At 36.4% G+C, this 18524-nt stretch overlaps 1 protein-coding gene across 1 annotated transcript; it reads left to right on the top strand.

Annotated features, from left to right (window-relative positions):
- The first annotated feature begins 13676 nt into the window (after window positions 1-13676).
- LOC103517094 lies at window positions 13677-17034 on the top strand. The gene is made up of 4 exons (XM_026829316.1): window positions 13677-13792; window positions 13963-14287; window positions 15970-16021; window positions 16721-17034. The coding sequence occupies exons 2-4, from the start codon at window positions 14016-14018 to the stop codon at window positions 16793-16795; spliced, it is 399 nt and encodes a 132-aa protein (XP_026685117.1). The 5' UTR covers window positions 13677-13792; window positions 13963-14015; the 3' UTR covers window positions 16796-17034.
- The last annotated feature ends 1490 nt before the right edge of the window (window positions 17035-18524 follow it).

Raw genomic sequence — 18524 nt, 5'->3', positions numbered from 1 at the left:
TCGTTATTGTAATAGAATATTGACAAAGGCACCTAGGAACAGTGTATAACTGTGTATGCAGAACACTGTTCCACATTTTTTTTTTTTTTTTTTTTTTTTATCGATGTTCAATTTCAGATGCTAAGCCGTCATCTAAAATGACTTGAATTCTTCTTGAAAATGACATGAGTTCTATTGAAAAGAACGTTCGATTTAAGTTTATGTAAGTTCTAAGTTGTAAAGTGACGAAATGCAGTAGCTATCCGAATGTAAAATCTAAAGTCGTTATTCGATTAAAATTTGCGTCAATTTTGATTGCCACCTTGTGTCTCATTTTGACAGTAGAAATGTAATTAGGGAAGAATGGGACAACGTTTTAACCATAACGACTTCCTTCTCCTCCTCCTCCGTCTCTGTCCCGTACAAAGGACGGGTCAACCACTAGTAGGTAGGTACAATATTCTTTCCTATGTAATTTCCTATATTCCTATGTATTCTTCCATTAAAATTATTTTAGTTAAATCAGCCCATTTTTGGTGTCAGTTTGCTTTGAGGTAGGTGGGTATAAACAAAATTTTGCGGTCAGTGCGTTTAGGGGTATTTTTTGAGACAATACCGTTGATTAGGAGTGTAGCGGGTGTACAAAATGAAACGAGTATGACAGTATAGAGAGGAGAGAGTATTTTTTTTAAGAGTTGACAGAGGGAACTGTAACTGCTATGGTCTTATCGTCCCGAAATCGAAGAGAGAAGGAAGACAGGATGGAAGAAAGTTGACAGAGGGAACTGTAACTGCTATGGTCTTATCGTCCCGAAATCGAAGAGAGAAGGAAGACAGGATAGGAGAAAGCGATTATCGTCCCGAAATCGAAGAGAGAAGGAAGACAGGATAGGAGAAAGCCTGCCGACAGAGGGAACTGTAACTGCTATGGTCTTATCGTCCCGAAATCGAAGAGAGAAGGAAGACAGGATAGGAACACAGAGGGAACTGTAACTGCTATGGTCTTATCGTCCCGAAATCGAAGAGAGAAGGAAGACAGGATAGGAGAAAGCCAGGGGGAACTGTAACTGCTATGGTCTTATCGTCCCGAAATCGAAGAGAGAAGGAAGACAGGATAGGAGAAAGCCAGCCGTTCCGGGAACTGTAACTGCTATGGTCTTATCGTCCCGAAATCGAAGAGAGAAGGAAGACAGGATAGGAGAAAGCCAGCCGTTCTGAGAACGAACATTATCCCATCAGGATAAAATCCCCCCGGGCGGGAATCGAATCCGCGGCCTAGCGCTTACAAGGCAGATGCACTACCAACTAAGCTAACTAGGCTGGCGAGGAGAGAGTAGGTCGTACACTTCTATACTTTGAAACTTTTTTTCTGCCGGTAATCTCGTTTTTAATTAAAAATTAGACTTTCCTTTGTAACAGTTTACAGCTCGGGGCGAGCGGAGCGCAGGGGGGAAGTTGCGGTAGAAATTTGAACTTTTTCCATTCCACATTGTTTTCCTGCTGGGCTGAAAAAAGTTTTCGTTATTGTAATAGAATATTGACAAAGGCACCTAGGAACAGTGTATAACTGTGTATGCAGAACACTGTTCCACATATATGTACATAATTTTACCCTAACTGTTCCTAGATTAAAGTCTGTGCAGTATTCAGGGTCGTTCATTCTTGGACAAAAAGATCTGTTTCGCGTGGATGTCGACTTTCGCCTTCCTTCACAAGAAATACATGATTGAGATTTTGGCTATAGCGTTCTCAATAAAGTATAATTATTATTGTAATATTTGATTGATTATCGTGTGTTAAACCGTAGGTTTATTTCATGGAACTATTGTTACTTTCCTTCTCCGTAGATAATTATGTACCTATGGTAGATAGGTAAGAAATATTGTCTATTCTCTTGTCATTATGTTCTATGACTTTCCAATCCATGACAGATTATTACAAGTTCCTGAATCGCTAGTTGCAACAAGAGACAAGTTGGTACCTTTGAACCGATTTCCATGGTACTGAAGACGACAGCAATAAAAATTTAAACAAGCGAGCGATTTTCTTTCAATTTTCTCCCCGGCAAACTTTCCTCCGTTCTTTCCATGCCATTTCTTTACATACGCTCATTCTTTTCTTCCATATTCTATGCGCTATCGCAGTTATAAACTTAATTGTTTCCAAGTTTGCCGCTCTCAGGCAGGGAACATCGAGTTTAATTGCCTCTTTGCTTTTCTTAGTAGGATATAGCCCCATTGATTTCCTTAGCGTGAGATTATTCCTACTTTCCCATAAATGAGGATAGTGACATTTTTAGCGTAGAGACGAATCTGGATAATGGATTATAAACGGGAAAGTGGATGGTCTATTACTTACGTACGTTTAATGTTGGTTTAGATTTAGATGGTCAATTAGGTACTACGTACAACGTTTGGAAAAATCAATTTTTGAGAGCAAATCTGATGCCCCCTCAGAAAATAAATAAATAAAATAAACTGACCGTATAGTGTAGGTACAGTGGAAACGGGGCATTACATAATTGACCGTTCGTCAGAGAATAAGGTAGGCATAGGTACACTACATACATCTACCTAAAACTTTTCACCATAACCTAACTTCCTAAACATGGAAACAATACGGATGAATCTGAACGTAACAAAAGCAAATATTTCCCCATCAAAGGCAACAAGAAGAGGTGGTCTGTCAAACGCACAATGGGTTTCCAATACAACTGTGCCTTCCTTTGATGTTGGGAGCTCCAAGAAGTTCCCGGTCCAGGTAACCTTTTGTATGGAATTGATGTCTAGGAACTTTGAACTTTCACCTCATTACCCACCTTTGTTTGTGCTAACATTAACATGGAGAACTATCTGGAACAGGTTATAGAAGAACAATAACTTCCAATTACTAGCTTGATCTGTGTAGACTGTAGAATGAGGAACAGGTTATAGAAGAACAATAACTTCCAATTACTAGCTTGATCTGTGTAGAATTGAAGGGGTCAGTTAAAGAAGACCCTATTATTTGACCATTATACTCGTAGATCTACTGTGACAGGAAGATTAGACCCCAAGTCAGCTCCCTCTTTCCTAACAACATTTTTGGTTGGGTTTGTATAATTGTTGGCGTTACGATCTATCAAACGTCATATCGCAAGGTGAACAATTATACAAACATCTATGTTGTTAGGGTTTTTATTAGTTTTGTGACGAGTAAAAAAAAATGATTTAAGGTCCTATTTCACTGAGAGTGAATATAAGTATCTGTCTGGGTTTCAATTTAAGTACTTCCCTATTATCAAAACAATCCTATTAGGTATGCAATTTGATACTCAAGTTTCATACATCCTGTATTAGAACTGCGCTTCCCTCATTGTAGGTAATTATGCTGCTTGTTCTGTAAAGGGAAATCTGTAAAGGGAAGTTCTGTAAAGGGAACAATACAAACCCCACTTAAATTTTATAATTACTTATTTGCTAATTTTAAAATTTGAATCTGTCTAATGTCTCTTGTCTCTTCTTTACGCTGACTTTAACGTCTGGGAAAATTCGGAAAGTGTGTTTATTTGTTTAACTGTTTAAGCCAACTCTTGTCTGTTGGATTTCTCAATCCAATTTATTGTCTGTTGAATTTATTATTAACTCTCATAAATATAATACCTACATATTATTATATTTTATTCCTAAAAATCTGTTTATAGTCTCTTAATAAGGTTTAACTATAAAGAGAATTTTCAGAATGTTCTTAATTTTGAACTTTGACGTCTCCACTACTCGAATATTTGTCGAGTTCTAGAAAGTAGTTCGGGAATGGAGTAATAAGAGTGGGCGATATCGGACAAGTGGGCAAATTTTGTATTCAACTGGGAAGAAAAGAGATCGATCAGTCAGAACAGAAACAGGAACAATGCGGCGTCCCTGGGGAAGAAAGGGGAATGAAATTAGCATTTTTTTTTTTAAATTATTTTATTTTATTTTTATACCTACTTAGGCATCAGCTAGGCAAAACTTGAATGAAGGTTGAAGATAAATAATTTAATTTTATTTCATTAGAAACAAAATTAATCATGACGGAATTGTTGCACCTAATTACTCGTATTACTGAGATGCTGAGTAAAAAGAAAATAATGATTTTGTATGAATGCCTTAAAACTAAATGATTATGCAATGCGCAAAGCAAGAAAAAATAGTGGATGTGCCTCATTTTCAACGTTGGAATTCCATTCTTCTTTACGCATTATAAACTTAATTGTTTCCAAGTTTGCCGCTCTCAGGCAGGGAACATCGAGTTTAATTGCCTCTTTGCTTTTCTTAGTAGGATATAGGCCCATTGATTTCCTTAGCGTGAGCTTATTCCTACTTCCCCATAAATGAGGATAGTGACATATTTATCATAGAGACGAATCTGGATAATGGACTATAAACGTGAAAGTGGATGGTCTATTACTTACGTACGTTTAATGTTGGTTTGGATGGTCAATTAGGTACTACGTACAACGTTGGGAAAAATCAAATTTTGAGAGCAAATCTGATGCCCCCCTCAGAAAATAAATAAATAAAATAAACTGACCGTATAGTGTAGGTACAGTGGAATCCGGGCTTTACATAATTGACCGTTCGTCAGAGAATTAGGTAGGCATAGGCACAACGTTGGGAAAAATCAAATTTTGAGAGCAAATCTGATGCCCCCCTCAGAAAATAAATAAATAAAATAAACTGACCGTATAGTGTAAGTACAGCGGAAACTGGGCTTTACATAATTGACCGTTCGTCAGAGAATTAGGTAGGCATAGGGATACTACATCTACCTAAAACTTTTCACCATGACCTAACTTCCTAAACATGGAAACAATACGGATGAATCTGAACGTAACAAAAGCAAATATTTCCCCATCAAAGGCAACAAGAAGAGGTGGTCTGTCAAACGCACAATGGGTTTCCAATACAACTGTGCCTTCCTTTGATGTTGGGAGCTCCAAGAAGTTCCCGGTCCAGGTAACCTTTTGTATGGAATTGATGTCTAGGAACTTTGAACTTTCACCTCATTACCCACCTTTGTTTGTGCTAACATTAACATGGAGAACTATCTGGAACAGGTTATAGAAGAACAATAACTTCCAATTACTAGCTTGATCTGTGTAGACTGTAGAATGAAAGGGGTCAGTTAAAGAAGACCCTATTATTTGATCATTATACTCGTAGATCTACTGTGACAAGAAGATTAGACCCCAAGTCAGCTCCCTCTTTCCTAACAACATTTTTGGTTGGGTTTGTGTAATTGTTGGCGTTACGATATATCAAACGTCAAATCACAAGGTGAACAATTATACAAACATCTATGTTGTTAGGGTTTTTATTACTTTTGTGACGAGTAAAAAATTGATTTAAGGTCCTATTTCACTGAGAGTGAATATAAGCATCTGTCTGTCTTTCAATTTAAGTAGGTACTTCCCTATTATCAGAACAATCCTATTATGCCATTTGATACTCAAGTTTCATACATCCTGTATTGGAACTGCGCTTCCCTCATTGTAGGTAATTATGCTGCTAGTTCTGTAAAGGGAACAAAACAAAACCCACTTAAATTTTATAATATTACTATTAAAATATGAAAACCAAAGGAGAACAAGAAAACAGGAACTTAAAGGAGGAGGAGAAAAAAAGAGAAAACCCAGTCCTTAAGAAGAACTAAGAAAGTAGTTTGCATTATAAAGAGTAAGTTACCCTAGGAAAACGAATATGGAACAGTATCTTTCTACGAAGTTTCTAGTACCTATATCTACATACACACCTACCTGGGTATTCCTATTTAATTTCAGAACTTCTTATCGTATTTTCCAACTGGGGCACAAAGGTGTTCTGGATATCGTCGGGTAAGCAGGAGGTTTTAGGTTCGAGGTCCAAAGGGAAATATTGGTAACCTGCCCTAATGAAATGGAGCCATAGGTAGGTAGGTACCTTTTTAAAATTTATTTAAAAGGGCTGAAAAATAAAGATAAAAAAAAAAACTGACACACGATCATGATCGAAGAGTTTTCAAAATAATTTGCTAATTTTAAAATTTGAATCTGTCTAATGTCTCTTGTCTCTTCTTTACGCTGACTTTAACGTCTGGGAAAATTCGGAAAGTTTGTTTATTTGTTTAATTGTTTAAGCCAACTGTCTTGTCTGTTGGATTTCTCAATCCAATTTATTGTCTGTTGAATTTATTATTAACTTACTCTCATATGATACCTACATATTATTATATTTTATATTCCTAAAAATCTCTTTATAGTCTCTTAATAAGGTTTAACTATAAAGAGAATGTTCAGAATGTTCTTAATTTTGAACTTTGATGTCTCCACTACTCGAATATTTGTCGAGTTCTAGAAAGTAGTTCGGGAAAGGAGTAATAAGAGTGGGCGGTATCAGACAAGTGGGCAAATATGTAGTTGCACACAACTGACAACCGAATCAACTGTACACTCCGTATATGGAAGGTAAAGAAAACGGAACAAACGATGAAATATCCTTGCAGCTGAAAGAAAAGGATATAACACAGACACGAGTGAATGAGAGGCAGGATGAGGGGGACAGAATCCAAGTCCTTTATAATATCCTGGACAATACTGATACTCGTAGCAGTAATAGCATTTATTTCCAACATTGAAGTTTCATACTTGAACATACCTACTTGAATGGGTACCTTTGAACCGATTTCCATGGTACTGAAGACGACAGCAATAAAAATTTAAACAAGCGAGCGATTTTCTTTCAATTTTCTCCCCGGCAAACTTTCCTCCGTTCTTTCCATGCCATTTCTTTACATACGCTCATTCTTTTCTTCCATATCCCGATTTTGAAAATTTGGACCGATTGCAATACTTTCATTACTAGTATAGCTCCGCTATACTGTAGTAATAGAAAGTAAAAAACATAAAGGTATAATAGGTATTAATAACATAAATGCAATTAGCGAGCTTCACACACACCGCCCTTGCATTAGAATAAAATGTGAAATGTCGTTAACTCAATACCTGACCAGAATCAATAATTACCTCGCCATGTTCTTTATTTCAAAATGAAAGTAGATAAAATATTCATGGAAAAGCAAATTGCTCGCTCAATAGCGAGCTTCACACACACCGCCCTTGCATTAGAATAAAATGTGAAATGTCGTTAACTCAATACCTGACCAGAATCAATAATTACCTCACCATGTTCTTTATTTCAAAATAAAAGTAGATAAAATATTCATGGAAAAGCAAATTGCTCGCTCAGTTTCCTTCCTATCCATATAGGAAAGAAAAAAAAAAAAAAAAAAAAAAAAAAAACGGAACAAACGATGAAATATCCCTGCAGCTGAAAGAAAAGGACATAATACAGACACGAGTGAATGAGAGACAGGATGAGGGGGACCGAATCCAAGTCCTTTATAATATCCTGGACAATACTATAGAGCAAAAAATAAAGCCTTCCCGAAAATGTCATCCAGGCATTGTCGAAATCCTTATCTTGGGTCAGGTTTCTTTCCATAGAAACTTTTTCACTGGCCCTTTTGTTTATTTCAACAGAGAGAATGGCAAGTAGGTCTAGGTATACAATACATACATAGAGGTATGCATAAAATAAAGCCTTCCCGAAAATGTCATCCAGGCATTGTCGAAATCCTTATCTTGGGTCAGGTTTCTTTCCATAGAAACTTTTTCACTGACCCTTTTGTTTATTTCAACAGAGAGAATGGCAAGTAGGTCTAGGTATACAATACATACATAGAGGTATGCACTAAGCAATAAACTAAAGCTTTGTATGAGTTGCTCGTCTAGGCTGGAAAATGGAATAGTGTGTTCTAAAAATCCAGGAACCTATGCACAATAATTTACAGAATAATTATCAGGTAGATTTTCTGGATTAAAATGAGTAGGTTGTTGTTAATCCATAAAGTTAGAGATGCTATACATATTGAAATTCAGTTTTCGAAAATAAATCGAAATAAAAGAGGTTGATAAAAATACTTATTCTATGATTTCGCTTTCTCCTATCCTGTCTTCCTTCTCTCTTCGATTTCGGGACGATAAGACCATCATAGCAGTTACAGTTCCCTCTGTCAAACCTCTTTAAAAAAAATCGATTTTATTTAATTACACGCTATGTGTGAAAAAAATCGATTTAATTGTATAATAATTGGAATTTTATTTGCCAAATTATTTTTGTCCTCTTTTACTTAATCATTCAAGCAGTCAGTGTTGGGCGTTAAAACTGGCCATAAATCGTACGAGCTACTACCAATGCCCTAAATCACCAAAGTATGGAAAAGTATCTTACAAGTGTAATAGCCAATGGAAAAGCAGAATTTTGAATTTGGACGAATCATATCGAAATATGGAATTGTAAATACTTTTCCATACTTTGGTGATTTAGGGCACAGGATGCTAAGAGCATAAGTGCTGGAAAGAGCACAGACCTATAAATACATCTCTACTTTATCTCCATAGGAGGTGCCTCTGTCAGTACGAAGTATTCTGTTAAAACAAACTACCTACCAGAGGAGTGAGAATAAGGTACTACGACTACGAGTGGAGCATAACATGTAAATGCAAATTATTCAATTCCGACTTTTTTTCAGGCTATCGAACCCAAAGCTTACCCGGTTGGACCGCGACCTCCTGTCACCCTAGCAGATAACACATGGTTCCTACCCAGTCGATTCAAAGCGCAAGTAATGAAGAACCTGTACCTCCTCAAACGAGAACATATGTGAGTTTTCCCCCTCAGTTCTAAAAATTTCGTTTCTGTTGAGAAGTGCGTCGACATTAATATCCATTGATATCCAATGAAACCAATATAAAGAAGATAAGATCAAAGGATTTTGCCGAACTGGGGGTAAAAAGTTGGACGACAATAGTGTAGAGTTAGAGTCGTAGACGTTCTAATGCAAGCAATAACATTGTTCAATTTCTATGAAAACTTTCAAATTTTCTCCTCCTCCTACTTCTTCAAAAACCAAACTGAGAAATGTTGATTCATTCGATTGCTTATCGACGGTAATTTCCAAAACTTTCACAGTTTTGGGCGAAAAGTTAGAACACTATTTTATTCGATTAAAATTTGCGTCAATTTTGATTGCCACCTTGTGTCTCATTTTGACAGTAGAAATGTAATTAGGGAAGAATGGGACAACGTTTTAACCATAACGACTTCCTTCTCCTCCTCCTCCGTCTCTGTCCCGTACAAAGGACGGGTCAACCACTAGTAGGTAGGTACAATATTCTTTCCTATGTAATTTCCTATATTCCTATGTATTCTTCCATTAAAATTATTTTAGTTAAATCAGCCCATTTTTGGTGTCAGTTTGCTTGAGGTAGGTGGTATAAACAAAATTTTGCGGTCAGTGCGTTTAGGGGTATTTTTTGAGACAATACTGTTGATTAGGAGTGTAGCGGGTGTACAAAATGAAACGAGTATGACAGTATAGAGAGGAGAGAGTATTTTTTTTTAAAGAGGTTTTGACAGAGGGAACTGTAACTGCTATGGTCTTATCGTCCCGAAATCGAAGAGAGAAGGGAAGACAGGATAGGAGCAAAGCCAGCGCGTTCTGAGAACGAACATTATCCCATCAGGATAAAATCGCCCCGGGCGGGAATCGAACCCGCGGCCTAGCGCTTACAAGGCAGATGCACTACCAACTAAGCTAACTAGGCTGGCGAGGAGAGAGTACACTTCTATACTTTGAAACTTTTTTTCTGCCGGTAATCTCGTTTTTAATTAAAAATTAGACTTTCCTTTGTAACAGTTTACAGCTCGGGGCGAGCGGAGCGCAGGGGGGAAGTTGCGGTAGAAATTTGAACTTTTTCCATTCCACATTGTTTTCCTGCTGGGCTGAAAAAAGTTTTCGTTATTGTAATAGAATATTGACAAAGGCACCCAGGAACAGTGTATAACTGTGTATGCAGAACACTGTTCCACATATGTACATAATTTTACCCTAACTGTTCCTAGATTAAAGTCTGTGCAGTAATCAGGGTCGTTCATTCTTGGACAAAAAGATGTTTCGCGTGGATGTCGACTTTCGCCTTCCTTCACAAGAAATACATGATTGAGATTTTGGCTATAGCATTCTCAATAAAGTATAATTATTATTGTAATATTTGATTGATTATCGTGTGTTAAACCGTTGGTTTATTTCATGGAACTATTGTTATTTTCCTTCTCCCTAGATAATTACTCGTATGTACCTATGGTAGATAGGTAAGAAATATTGTCTATTCTCTTGTCATTATGTTCTACGACTTTCCAATCCATGACAGATTATTACAAGTTCCTGAATCGCTAGTTGCAACAAGTAGTCTGTGCAGTATTCAGGGTCGTTCATTCTTGGACAAAAAGATCTGTTTCGCGTGGATGTCGACTTTCGCCTTCCTTCACAAGAAATACATGATTGAGATTTTGGCTATAGCGTTCTCAATAAAGTATAATTATTATTGTAATATTTGATTGATTATCGTGTGTTAAACCGTAGGTTTATTTCATGGAACTATTGTTACTTTCCTTCTCCGTAGATAATTATGTACCTATGGTAGATAGGTAAGAAATATTGTCTATTCTCTTGTCATTATGTTCTATGACTTTCCAATCTATGACAGATTATTACAAGTTCCTGAATCGCTAGTTGCAACAAGAGACAAGTTGGTACCTTTGAACCGATTTCCATGGTACTGAAGACGACAGCAATAAAAATTTAAACAAGCGAGCGATTTTCTTTCAATTTTCTCCCCGGCAAACTTTGCTCCGTTCTTTCCATGCCATTTCTTTACATACGCTCATTCTTTTCTTCCTTGCGCTTCGTTTTATTACGGAGGTAATAAACCTACATTTTCAATCTATGGAAATTCCGTGACGTCAAAAATAATTGAAAAATCACGTTCTATGTTCCTCTTCCACCTAGGGCTACATGGTTTTCTCTTCTGATAGCTATAGCTTTGAAAGTGGAACATTCAGCCACTTGTTGTGCCTGTTTATCAACGTATTGAAACACTGAACGACCAATATTAGTTTGAAAAAGCGTTTGTATCTACTGTGAAGCTCTGAACTAGTCTAAACAATAGCATTCTCATACAAAATGTCAGTGAACAATAGCAGATACATACAAAACAGCAAGATTTACTGCCGCGTTGTTGTATCTTGTTTGGTACAAAATAACCTTGTATAATAAACCCTGGGGTAGGGATGATTAATGGTGTAAAACAATAAATAAAACATCGATGTTTTCTAAACTTTGCTTGCGCTTCGTTTTATTACGGAGGTAATAAACCTACATTTTCAATCTATGGAAATTCCGTGACGTCAAAAATAATTGAAAAATCACGTTCTGTGTTCCTCTTCCACCTAGGGATACATGGTTTTCTCTTCTAATAGCTATAGCTTTGAAAGTGGAACATTTAGCCACTTGTTGTGCTTGTTTATCAACGTATTGAAACACTGAACGATCAATATTAGTTTAAACAAGCGTTTGTATCTACTGTGAAGCTCTGAACTAGTCTAAACAATAGCATTCTCATACAAAATGTCAGTGAACAATAGCAGATACATACCTACCTAGTGTCTTTGTCAATCAACACACTTAACATTCTGAGCTGCTTCACAGTCTCAATTAGGTACTTCAAAATGATGCTGTTCGCATGATTTTATTAAACTCAAGATCTCTTTTTGCTTTGTCTTGTTTGTTCCTATGTAGTTATATGTAGTTACATTTGACTCAAATCTTGTAATCAACTTTTGACCTAGTTTTCTTGTACTAATTTATTTGAAACTTGGTACACTAATATGTACCTTTGTACATATTGAATAACAATAGCATATTGTATCAAAAGCTTTTGAAAATTCTGTCTTTATACTTTCCTTATCCTATAGGAAGGAAAGTAATGTAATCGGGTTAAATTTTCGATGGTCAGATTTTAGTGCCAAAACACGTTTTGAGGTCCCTAGGGTCTAGATCCAAAGTTTCAGCCATTGGTCCGTGCGTGTGTCTGTCTGTAAGCACCACCCAAGTAAGCGCAACTGATCTATTCTATTAGAATTGAGGTGTCTTGTGAAAAATTACTCTTCTTTTATAAAGCTCTTCAACTAATTAGTATTAGAACTATTAGAAGATTAAAAATATCCATACTGTCTGATAAATTACGACAAACTGTAACTGAAAATAGCTCTTAATTTGTTTCAAATTCAATAGAACTTGTCAATAAACTGTTTAGTTTGAAGTAGGTACGTTAATACACGATGCCCTCTGAACTCGAGTGCTGTATAATGAATTGATACTCGTAGCAGTAATAGCATTTATTTCCAACATTGAAGTTTCATACTTGAACATACCTACTTGAATGAGGAGCAGAGCATAACAAAAAAATCTTTTGGCAATTATGTTCGCGGATTCGCGTCCCGAATCGACATTTTGGATATTTGGCAAGCCTATCTATTTGGTGCTATATTATACCAGCATTCTCATACAAAATGTCAGTGAACAATAGCAGATACATTACTAGTGTCTTTGTCAATCAACACACTTAACATTCTGAGTTGCTTTACAGTCTCAATTAGGTACTTCAAAATGAAGCTGTTCGCATGATTTTATTAAACTCAAAATCTCTCTTTGCTTTGTCTTGTTTGTTCCTATGTAGTTACATTTGACTCAAATCTTGTAATCAACTTTTGACCTAGTTTCCTTGTACCTACTAATTTATTTGAAACTTGGTAGGTACATATTGAATAACAATAGCATATTGGCCATATTGTATCAAAAGCTTTTGAAAATTCTGTCTTTTTAAATACTTTCCTTATCCTATAGGAAGGAAAGTAATGTAATCGGGTTAAATTTTCGATGGTCAGATTTTAGTGCCAAAACACGTTTTGAGGTCCCTAGAGCCTAGATCCAAAGTTTCAGCCATTGGTCCGTGTGTGTGTGTCTGTCTGTAAGCACCACCCAAGTAAGCGCAACTGATCTATTCTATTAGAATTGAGGGGTCTTGTTAAAAATTACTCTTCTTTTATAAAGCTCTTCAACTAATTAGTATTAGAACTATTAGAAGAAAATATCCATACTGTCTGATAAATTACGACAAACTGTTTGAAAATAGCTCTTAATTTGTTTCAAATTCAATAGAACTTGTCAATAAACTGTTTAGTTTGAAGTACGTTAATACACGATGCCCTCTGAACTCAAGTGCTGTATAATGAATTGATACTCGTAGCAGTAATAGCATTTATTTCCAACATTGAAGTTTCATACTTGAACGTACCTACTTGAATGAGGAGCAATTTTAGCCCGTCCTTCCTTTATTATTACGATAGTAATAAAAAAAAAAGGTATAGTGGACGGGCTATTGTATTCGCTTCGGTGTCTGTCAGTCTGTCTGTGTCTCTGTCCCCATAGAAGGACTTATCCAAACCTGGTCGACCTATAATATATATCAAATTAAAGGTCTTTTTACCAGGAACACGAAAATGGTGGTGCGTAATAACATAAATGCAATTAGCGAGCTTCACACACTCCGCCCTTGCATTAGAATAAAATGTGAAATGTCGTTAACTCAATACCTGACCCGAATCAATAATTACCTCACCATGTTAGGTATTTATTTCAAAATGAAAGTAGATAAAATATTCATGGAAAAGCAAATTGCTCACTCAGATGATGATGGTGGCCATGATTTTCATGTTCGCCATTTTCAATTTCAATTTCCATTTGGTAACATTTTAATGACGCTTTGGTCCCGTTTTCAACTTTTCATTCAATTTTAATTTTCACAACCATTCGGCAAACTTTTTTACTCTCATTCTTTGAATAAAGTTTTTTCGCTCACTCAGATGATGATGGTGGCCATGATTTTCATGTTCGCCATTTTCAATTTCAATTTCCATTTGGTAACATTTTAATAACGCTTTGGTCCCGTTTTCAACTTTTCATTCAATTTTAATTTTCACAACCATTCGGCGAACTTTTTTACTCTCATTCTTTGAATAAAGTTTTTTTTTGCAAGAATTTTTATCTCGTGTTTCCAGAATAATAGAAGGATCAGAATGGAAAGTATGAAAAGTAGTGAATCGTTGAACACGTTTGAGAATTTCTTGGTTAGGACGCCAAGTCCAGAATTTGAAATTCACGCTCGCAAGGCGCGCCTCGAGAAATTGAAAACCAAATATCCTCTGAGTCCCAACAGTAATGATGATAACATGAGAGACACATCTCACAATGTAGAAGAAGTGTTGACAGAGGAACAATTTGTAATAAACGACAAAACGCGCATCCCCGCCGTCACGAAACAAAGTATGAACGCGTGTGATGCTCTGAGGTAATGAGACAGCAGAACATGAGAACGCTTTACGAAATGAACTTAATAATGGAGGAGGAAACAGCTTAGGGGGAAAAAAACTAAGGCATCGGGGGAGGAACGCTGTTAGTAAGTACCATTTTGTGAAATTGGTTAGAAAAGAAAGATACTCGTAGATACAAGGGAAGATGACGTTAAAGATGCTATTGAATAGAAAGAAAAATAACAATGCTGTTACCCGTGCTGAAAAGAGTAACAACTATTTCTTTTAACAAGGATACTATACGTGGGAAGCAGGGCGAGGGTTTATGGGATAGAAACTGGAGACCGTCATATCTTACAAGATATTCTAGGGATAATGATATCTAGAGATAACAGGGAATAAGGCACAGAAAACAAAAGACAATAATAACGGGACAAAAACGGTTACAAGATATTCTAGGGATAATGATATCTAGAGATAACAGGGAATAAGGCACAGAAAATAAAAGACAATAATAACGGGACAAAAACGATGCTCTGAGGTAATGAGACAGCAGAACATGAGAACGCTTTACGAAATGAACTTAATAATGGAGGAGGAAACAGCTTAGGGGGAAAAAACTAAGGCATCGGGGGAGGAACGCTGTTAGTAAGTACCATTTTGTGAAATTGGTTAGAAAAGAAAGATACTCGTAGATAGGTACAAGGGAAGATCACAAAAACGGAGAAAATTAAATCGATAACTACCTGAACTATAAAAATTTATAAAACGGATAGCGGCAAATAAAATAAATGATACGTATCCATTTTATTTGAACGCCATTTTATCCTACTAGGGCACTGGGACCGCTTATCAAAATGACAAACTTCAAGACGGATCCCTTACAGCTGTGGTTTCTATCCAGACTGATTGATGCTCTAGACGAGGCTCAAACCAAAGCCCTCTCACAAGAACTCCAGAAATCCATGATCAGTTGGCTTGGTTTCACGTATCCATTTTATTTGAACGCCATTTTATCCTACTAGGGCACTGGGATCGCTTATCAAAATGACAAACTTCAAGACGGATCCCTTAGAGCTGTGGTTTCTATCCAGACTGATTGATGCTCTAGACGAGGCTCAAACCAAGGCCCTCTCACAAGAACTCCAGAAATCCATGATCAGTTGGCTTGGTTTTGATACTCGATTTTTTTCTCGTAGAGACTGCTATGGTCTCTTTAAGTTAGTGGGACACGGGTGTCCCAGTGGTCACGAAAGGGTTAAATACCTACCTATTTATTGTAATACAATAAAACTTTGTTTTTATGAAAGCCGTGAAACTCTGTGTGTATGCAATGTGCAATACTTGAAAGATTAGTGGAGATGCCTCATTTCCCTCTTGAATTCCCTAGGAATAGGATTGGATGTGTTCTGCCAAAATCCCCTCCCCCTCCAGGGATTGTAATAGTAGGTACTTTGTAGATATTTTTTACATCACCTGCTTACCCATTTATGTGGTGTGGTTACCACCACACCCTAGAATAAATTAAACCTTTAATAATTTATTATTTGCCCAGAATGTGTTTGTTAGTAGTCCATATCATTACATCGTATAATAAGTAAGTAGTAAGCTTAGTTGTTAGTGCAATGAACTTCGGATCTTGAACTTGGTGGTTCAAGCCGGAGTCAAATTATAAAATCTAGCACATTGATCCTCATATAACTTTCTTATTGGTTATCAGATCGGCTTGTAATTGCCCTCGTTCCAAGGCCCAGCTTAAATACATTTGTGCCATTGAGCTGTAGTACACACCATTTTGGGGCGTTTTGTCCCGAATTTCCGTTTTTGTCCCAGAAAAAATTCGGGACGCGTTTTTTAACTTTAAAATTACTCATATAACTTTCTTATTGGTTATCAGATCGGCTTGTAATTGCCCTCGTTCCAAGGCCCAGCTTAAATACATTTGTGCCATTGAGCTGCAATACACACCACAACAACGAGCTGATATCGTGCAGTACATTCAAATCAAGTTCTCGATTGCGTAAATGGAGATTTCGTCCGATTTCGGAAAATGGTGATTTTCACTGGCCTCCAAGATCGCCCGATTTATCTTCAAAAGACTTTTTCTTTGACCCTCGAGTCTTTGAAAGACAACATTTTTCAAGAAATGGCCGCTGTTCAGGTTGAGACATTACAAAAAGTGATGTAAATGTTGAAAACGAACATTTTCGCTATTCCTTCTGGCGGCTACCATCTCCAAGATATCATCTTCAAGCACACATATTACATCAAAAAACAATTTGAAGAAATATATTTTGAATTCTTTAATTGCTATTACAAATAATAAACATGTTAAATTTTTAAAAAGCCCACCCTGTACTTTCCCAAAAAATAAACAAGTACCTAAATAAAATAAAGTCTACAAACAAATAACGAAATTCAATAAAAAGACTGATATCTGAGAGGTAATCCGCTTTTGTAAGGATTATTATATTGAACTGCAGTACACACCACAACAACGAGCTGATATCGTGCAGTACATTCAAATCAAGTTCTCAATTGCGTAAATGGAGATTTCGCCCGATTTCGGAAAATGGTGATTTTCACTGGCCTCCAAGATCGCCCGATTTATCTTCAAAAGACTTTTTCTTTGACCTTCGAGTCTTTGAAAGACAACATTTTTCAAGAAATGGCCGCTGTTCAGGTTGAGACATTACAAAAAGTGATGAAAATGTTGAAAACGAACATTTTCGCTATTCCTTCTGGCGGCTACCATCTCCAAGATATCATATTCAAGCACACATAATACCTATTACATCAAAAAAACAATTTGAAGAAATATATTTTGAATTCTTTAATTGCTATTACAAATAAACATGTTAAATTTTTAAAAAAGCCCACCCTGTTCTTTCCCAAAAAATGAATAAGTAAATAAAATAAAGTCTACAAACAAATAACGAAATTCAATAAAAAGATATCTGAGAGGTAATCCGCTTTTGTAAGGATTATCTAAAAAAATCGGCCTTTTCACAAAAGACTGACAAAATAATCAAAATCCAACAATCGTGGGAATTTACCGAACACCTTGTAGATAATTTCAGGTCCTCCCGTCTCGTCTGTTGAATTTTCCTTCAACTTCAACTGAAAAATCTCGAAGAGTATTAAGGTAGTTCTATTTTCTTGGACGCCAACCAAGAAGTAAACAACATCAATTTAGAAGGAGGAATATCACAACAGGTTAAATTTAATCTAGCGTGTGCACTGAATTTCTTCTAAAGGCGCTATTACACTATGCTGCATGAATGATACTACACTTGCTGTAGTGAAGCATGCTTGAAGGCTTCATTTAGCAAGCTACAAGACCATATTAATCCAATGCAAAATCTTTGAAACATGCTGCATGTTACCTCAGGTTCGCCGTCGTTGGAGGTGGTTTTGAAGCATGCATTGGTACAGCATGCTATGATACATGTTGCCTCAGTGTAATTTCGTCCTAATAGTACTTACGAGTATGCTCAAAAGGAGTTTGTTTATTGTTGTTGTTAGTGTTGGTGTTTTTATAAAAATCGACTTGGCTTGTTTCACTGTACATGAAAACAGCAAGTCGCGACGACCTATGAACTCAAAGCGAGAAAGTTTTAGATAACACTTCAGTCGATCATTTAAGACCGGTTTTAGCGTCACCTATGTATGTTAAGCTACGCTGAGCAAGGCCAATAAATGGATGGGTGACTAAAATATAAAAAAGGAATAAAGGGAGAACGGTCTCTAGTCTTGATTTTAAATCATTACATGAAAGTAAAATCAAAAAATCAAATCAAGAATGATAATTAACTGAATATTAAACAAATTAGGTAGGTAGGTACGTAGGTACTGATTTTCTTTAATCACGATCGAATAAACTACGGGCTGAAAAATTCCCGGAGGGACGGGCCCTGCTTGTTTTCATCTCTTATTATTTTTCCTCTTCTACCTCTCCTTTTTTTTCTTCTTCTCCACCTCTTCCTCCTCCTCCACCACCACCTCCTGCTCCTCATTTCTTTGTCTTCTTTCAATTCTCATTAATGATTTTGAAACGAAGCAATATTAATTAAAATGAGATTAATTCCTTCGGGAGTATTGAATCGGAGGGTTTATCTCGTAAAATGAGAAAACAAACCAATCATGCAAAATTTCGGTTCTGTAATCTGGAGTGAGAGAAAAAGTTAATCACCTAATCTCCACAAATTTTCACCCGTGATTTAATGAGCTTTTTTGAACTTTTTTTTGACACAAGACATTACGAAACACGAAATG

Source organism: Diaphorina citri, unplaced genomic scaffold (genome assembly GCF_000475195.1).
Source record: "Diaphorina citri unplaced genomic scaffold, Diaci psyllid genome assembly version 1.1 scaffold1745, whole genome shotgun sequence".
In the NCBI taxonomy this organism is placed as follows: Eukaryota; Metazoa; Arthropoda; class Insecta; order Hemiptera; family Psyllidae; genus Diaphorina; species Diaphorina citri.
Note: the sequence above shows the minus strand (reverse complement) of the source record. Positions and strands in the feature narration are given on the sequence as shown.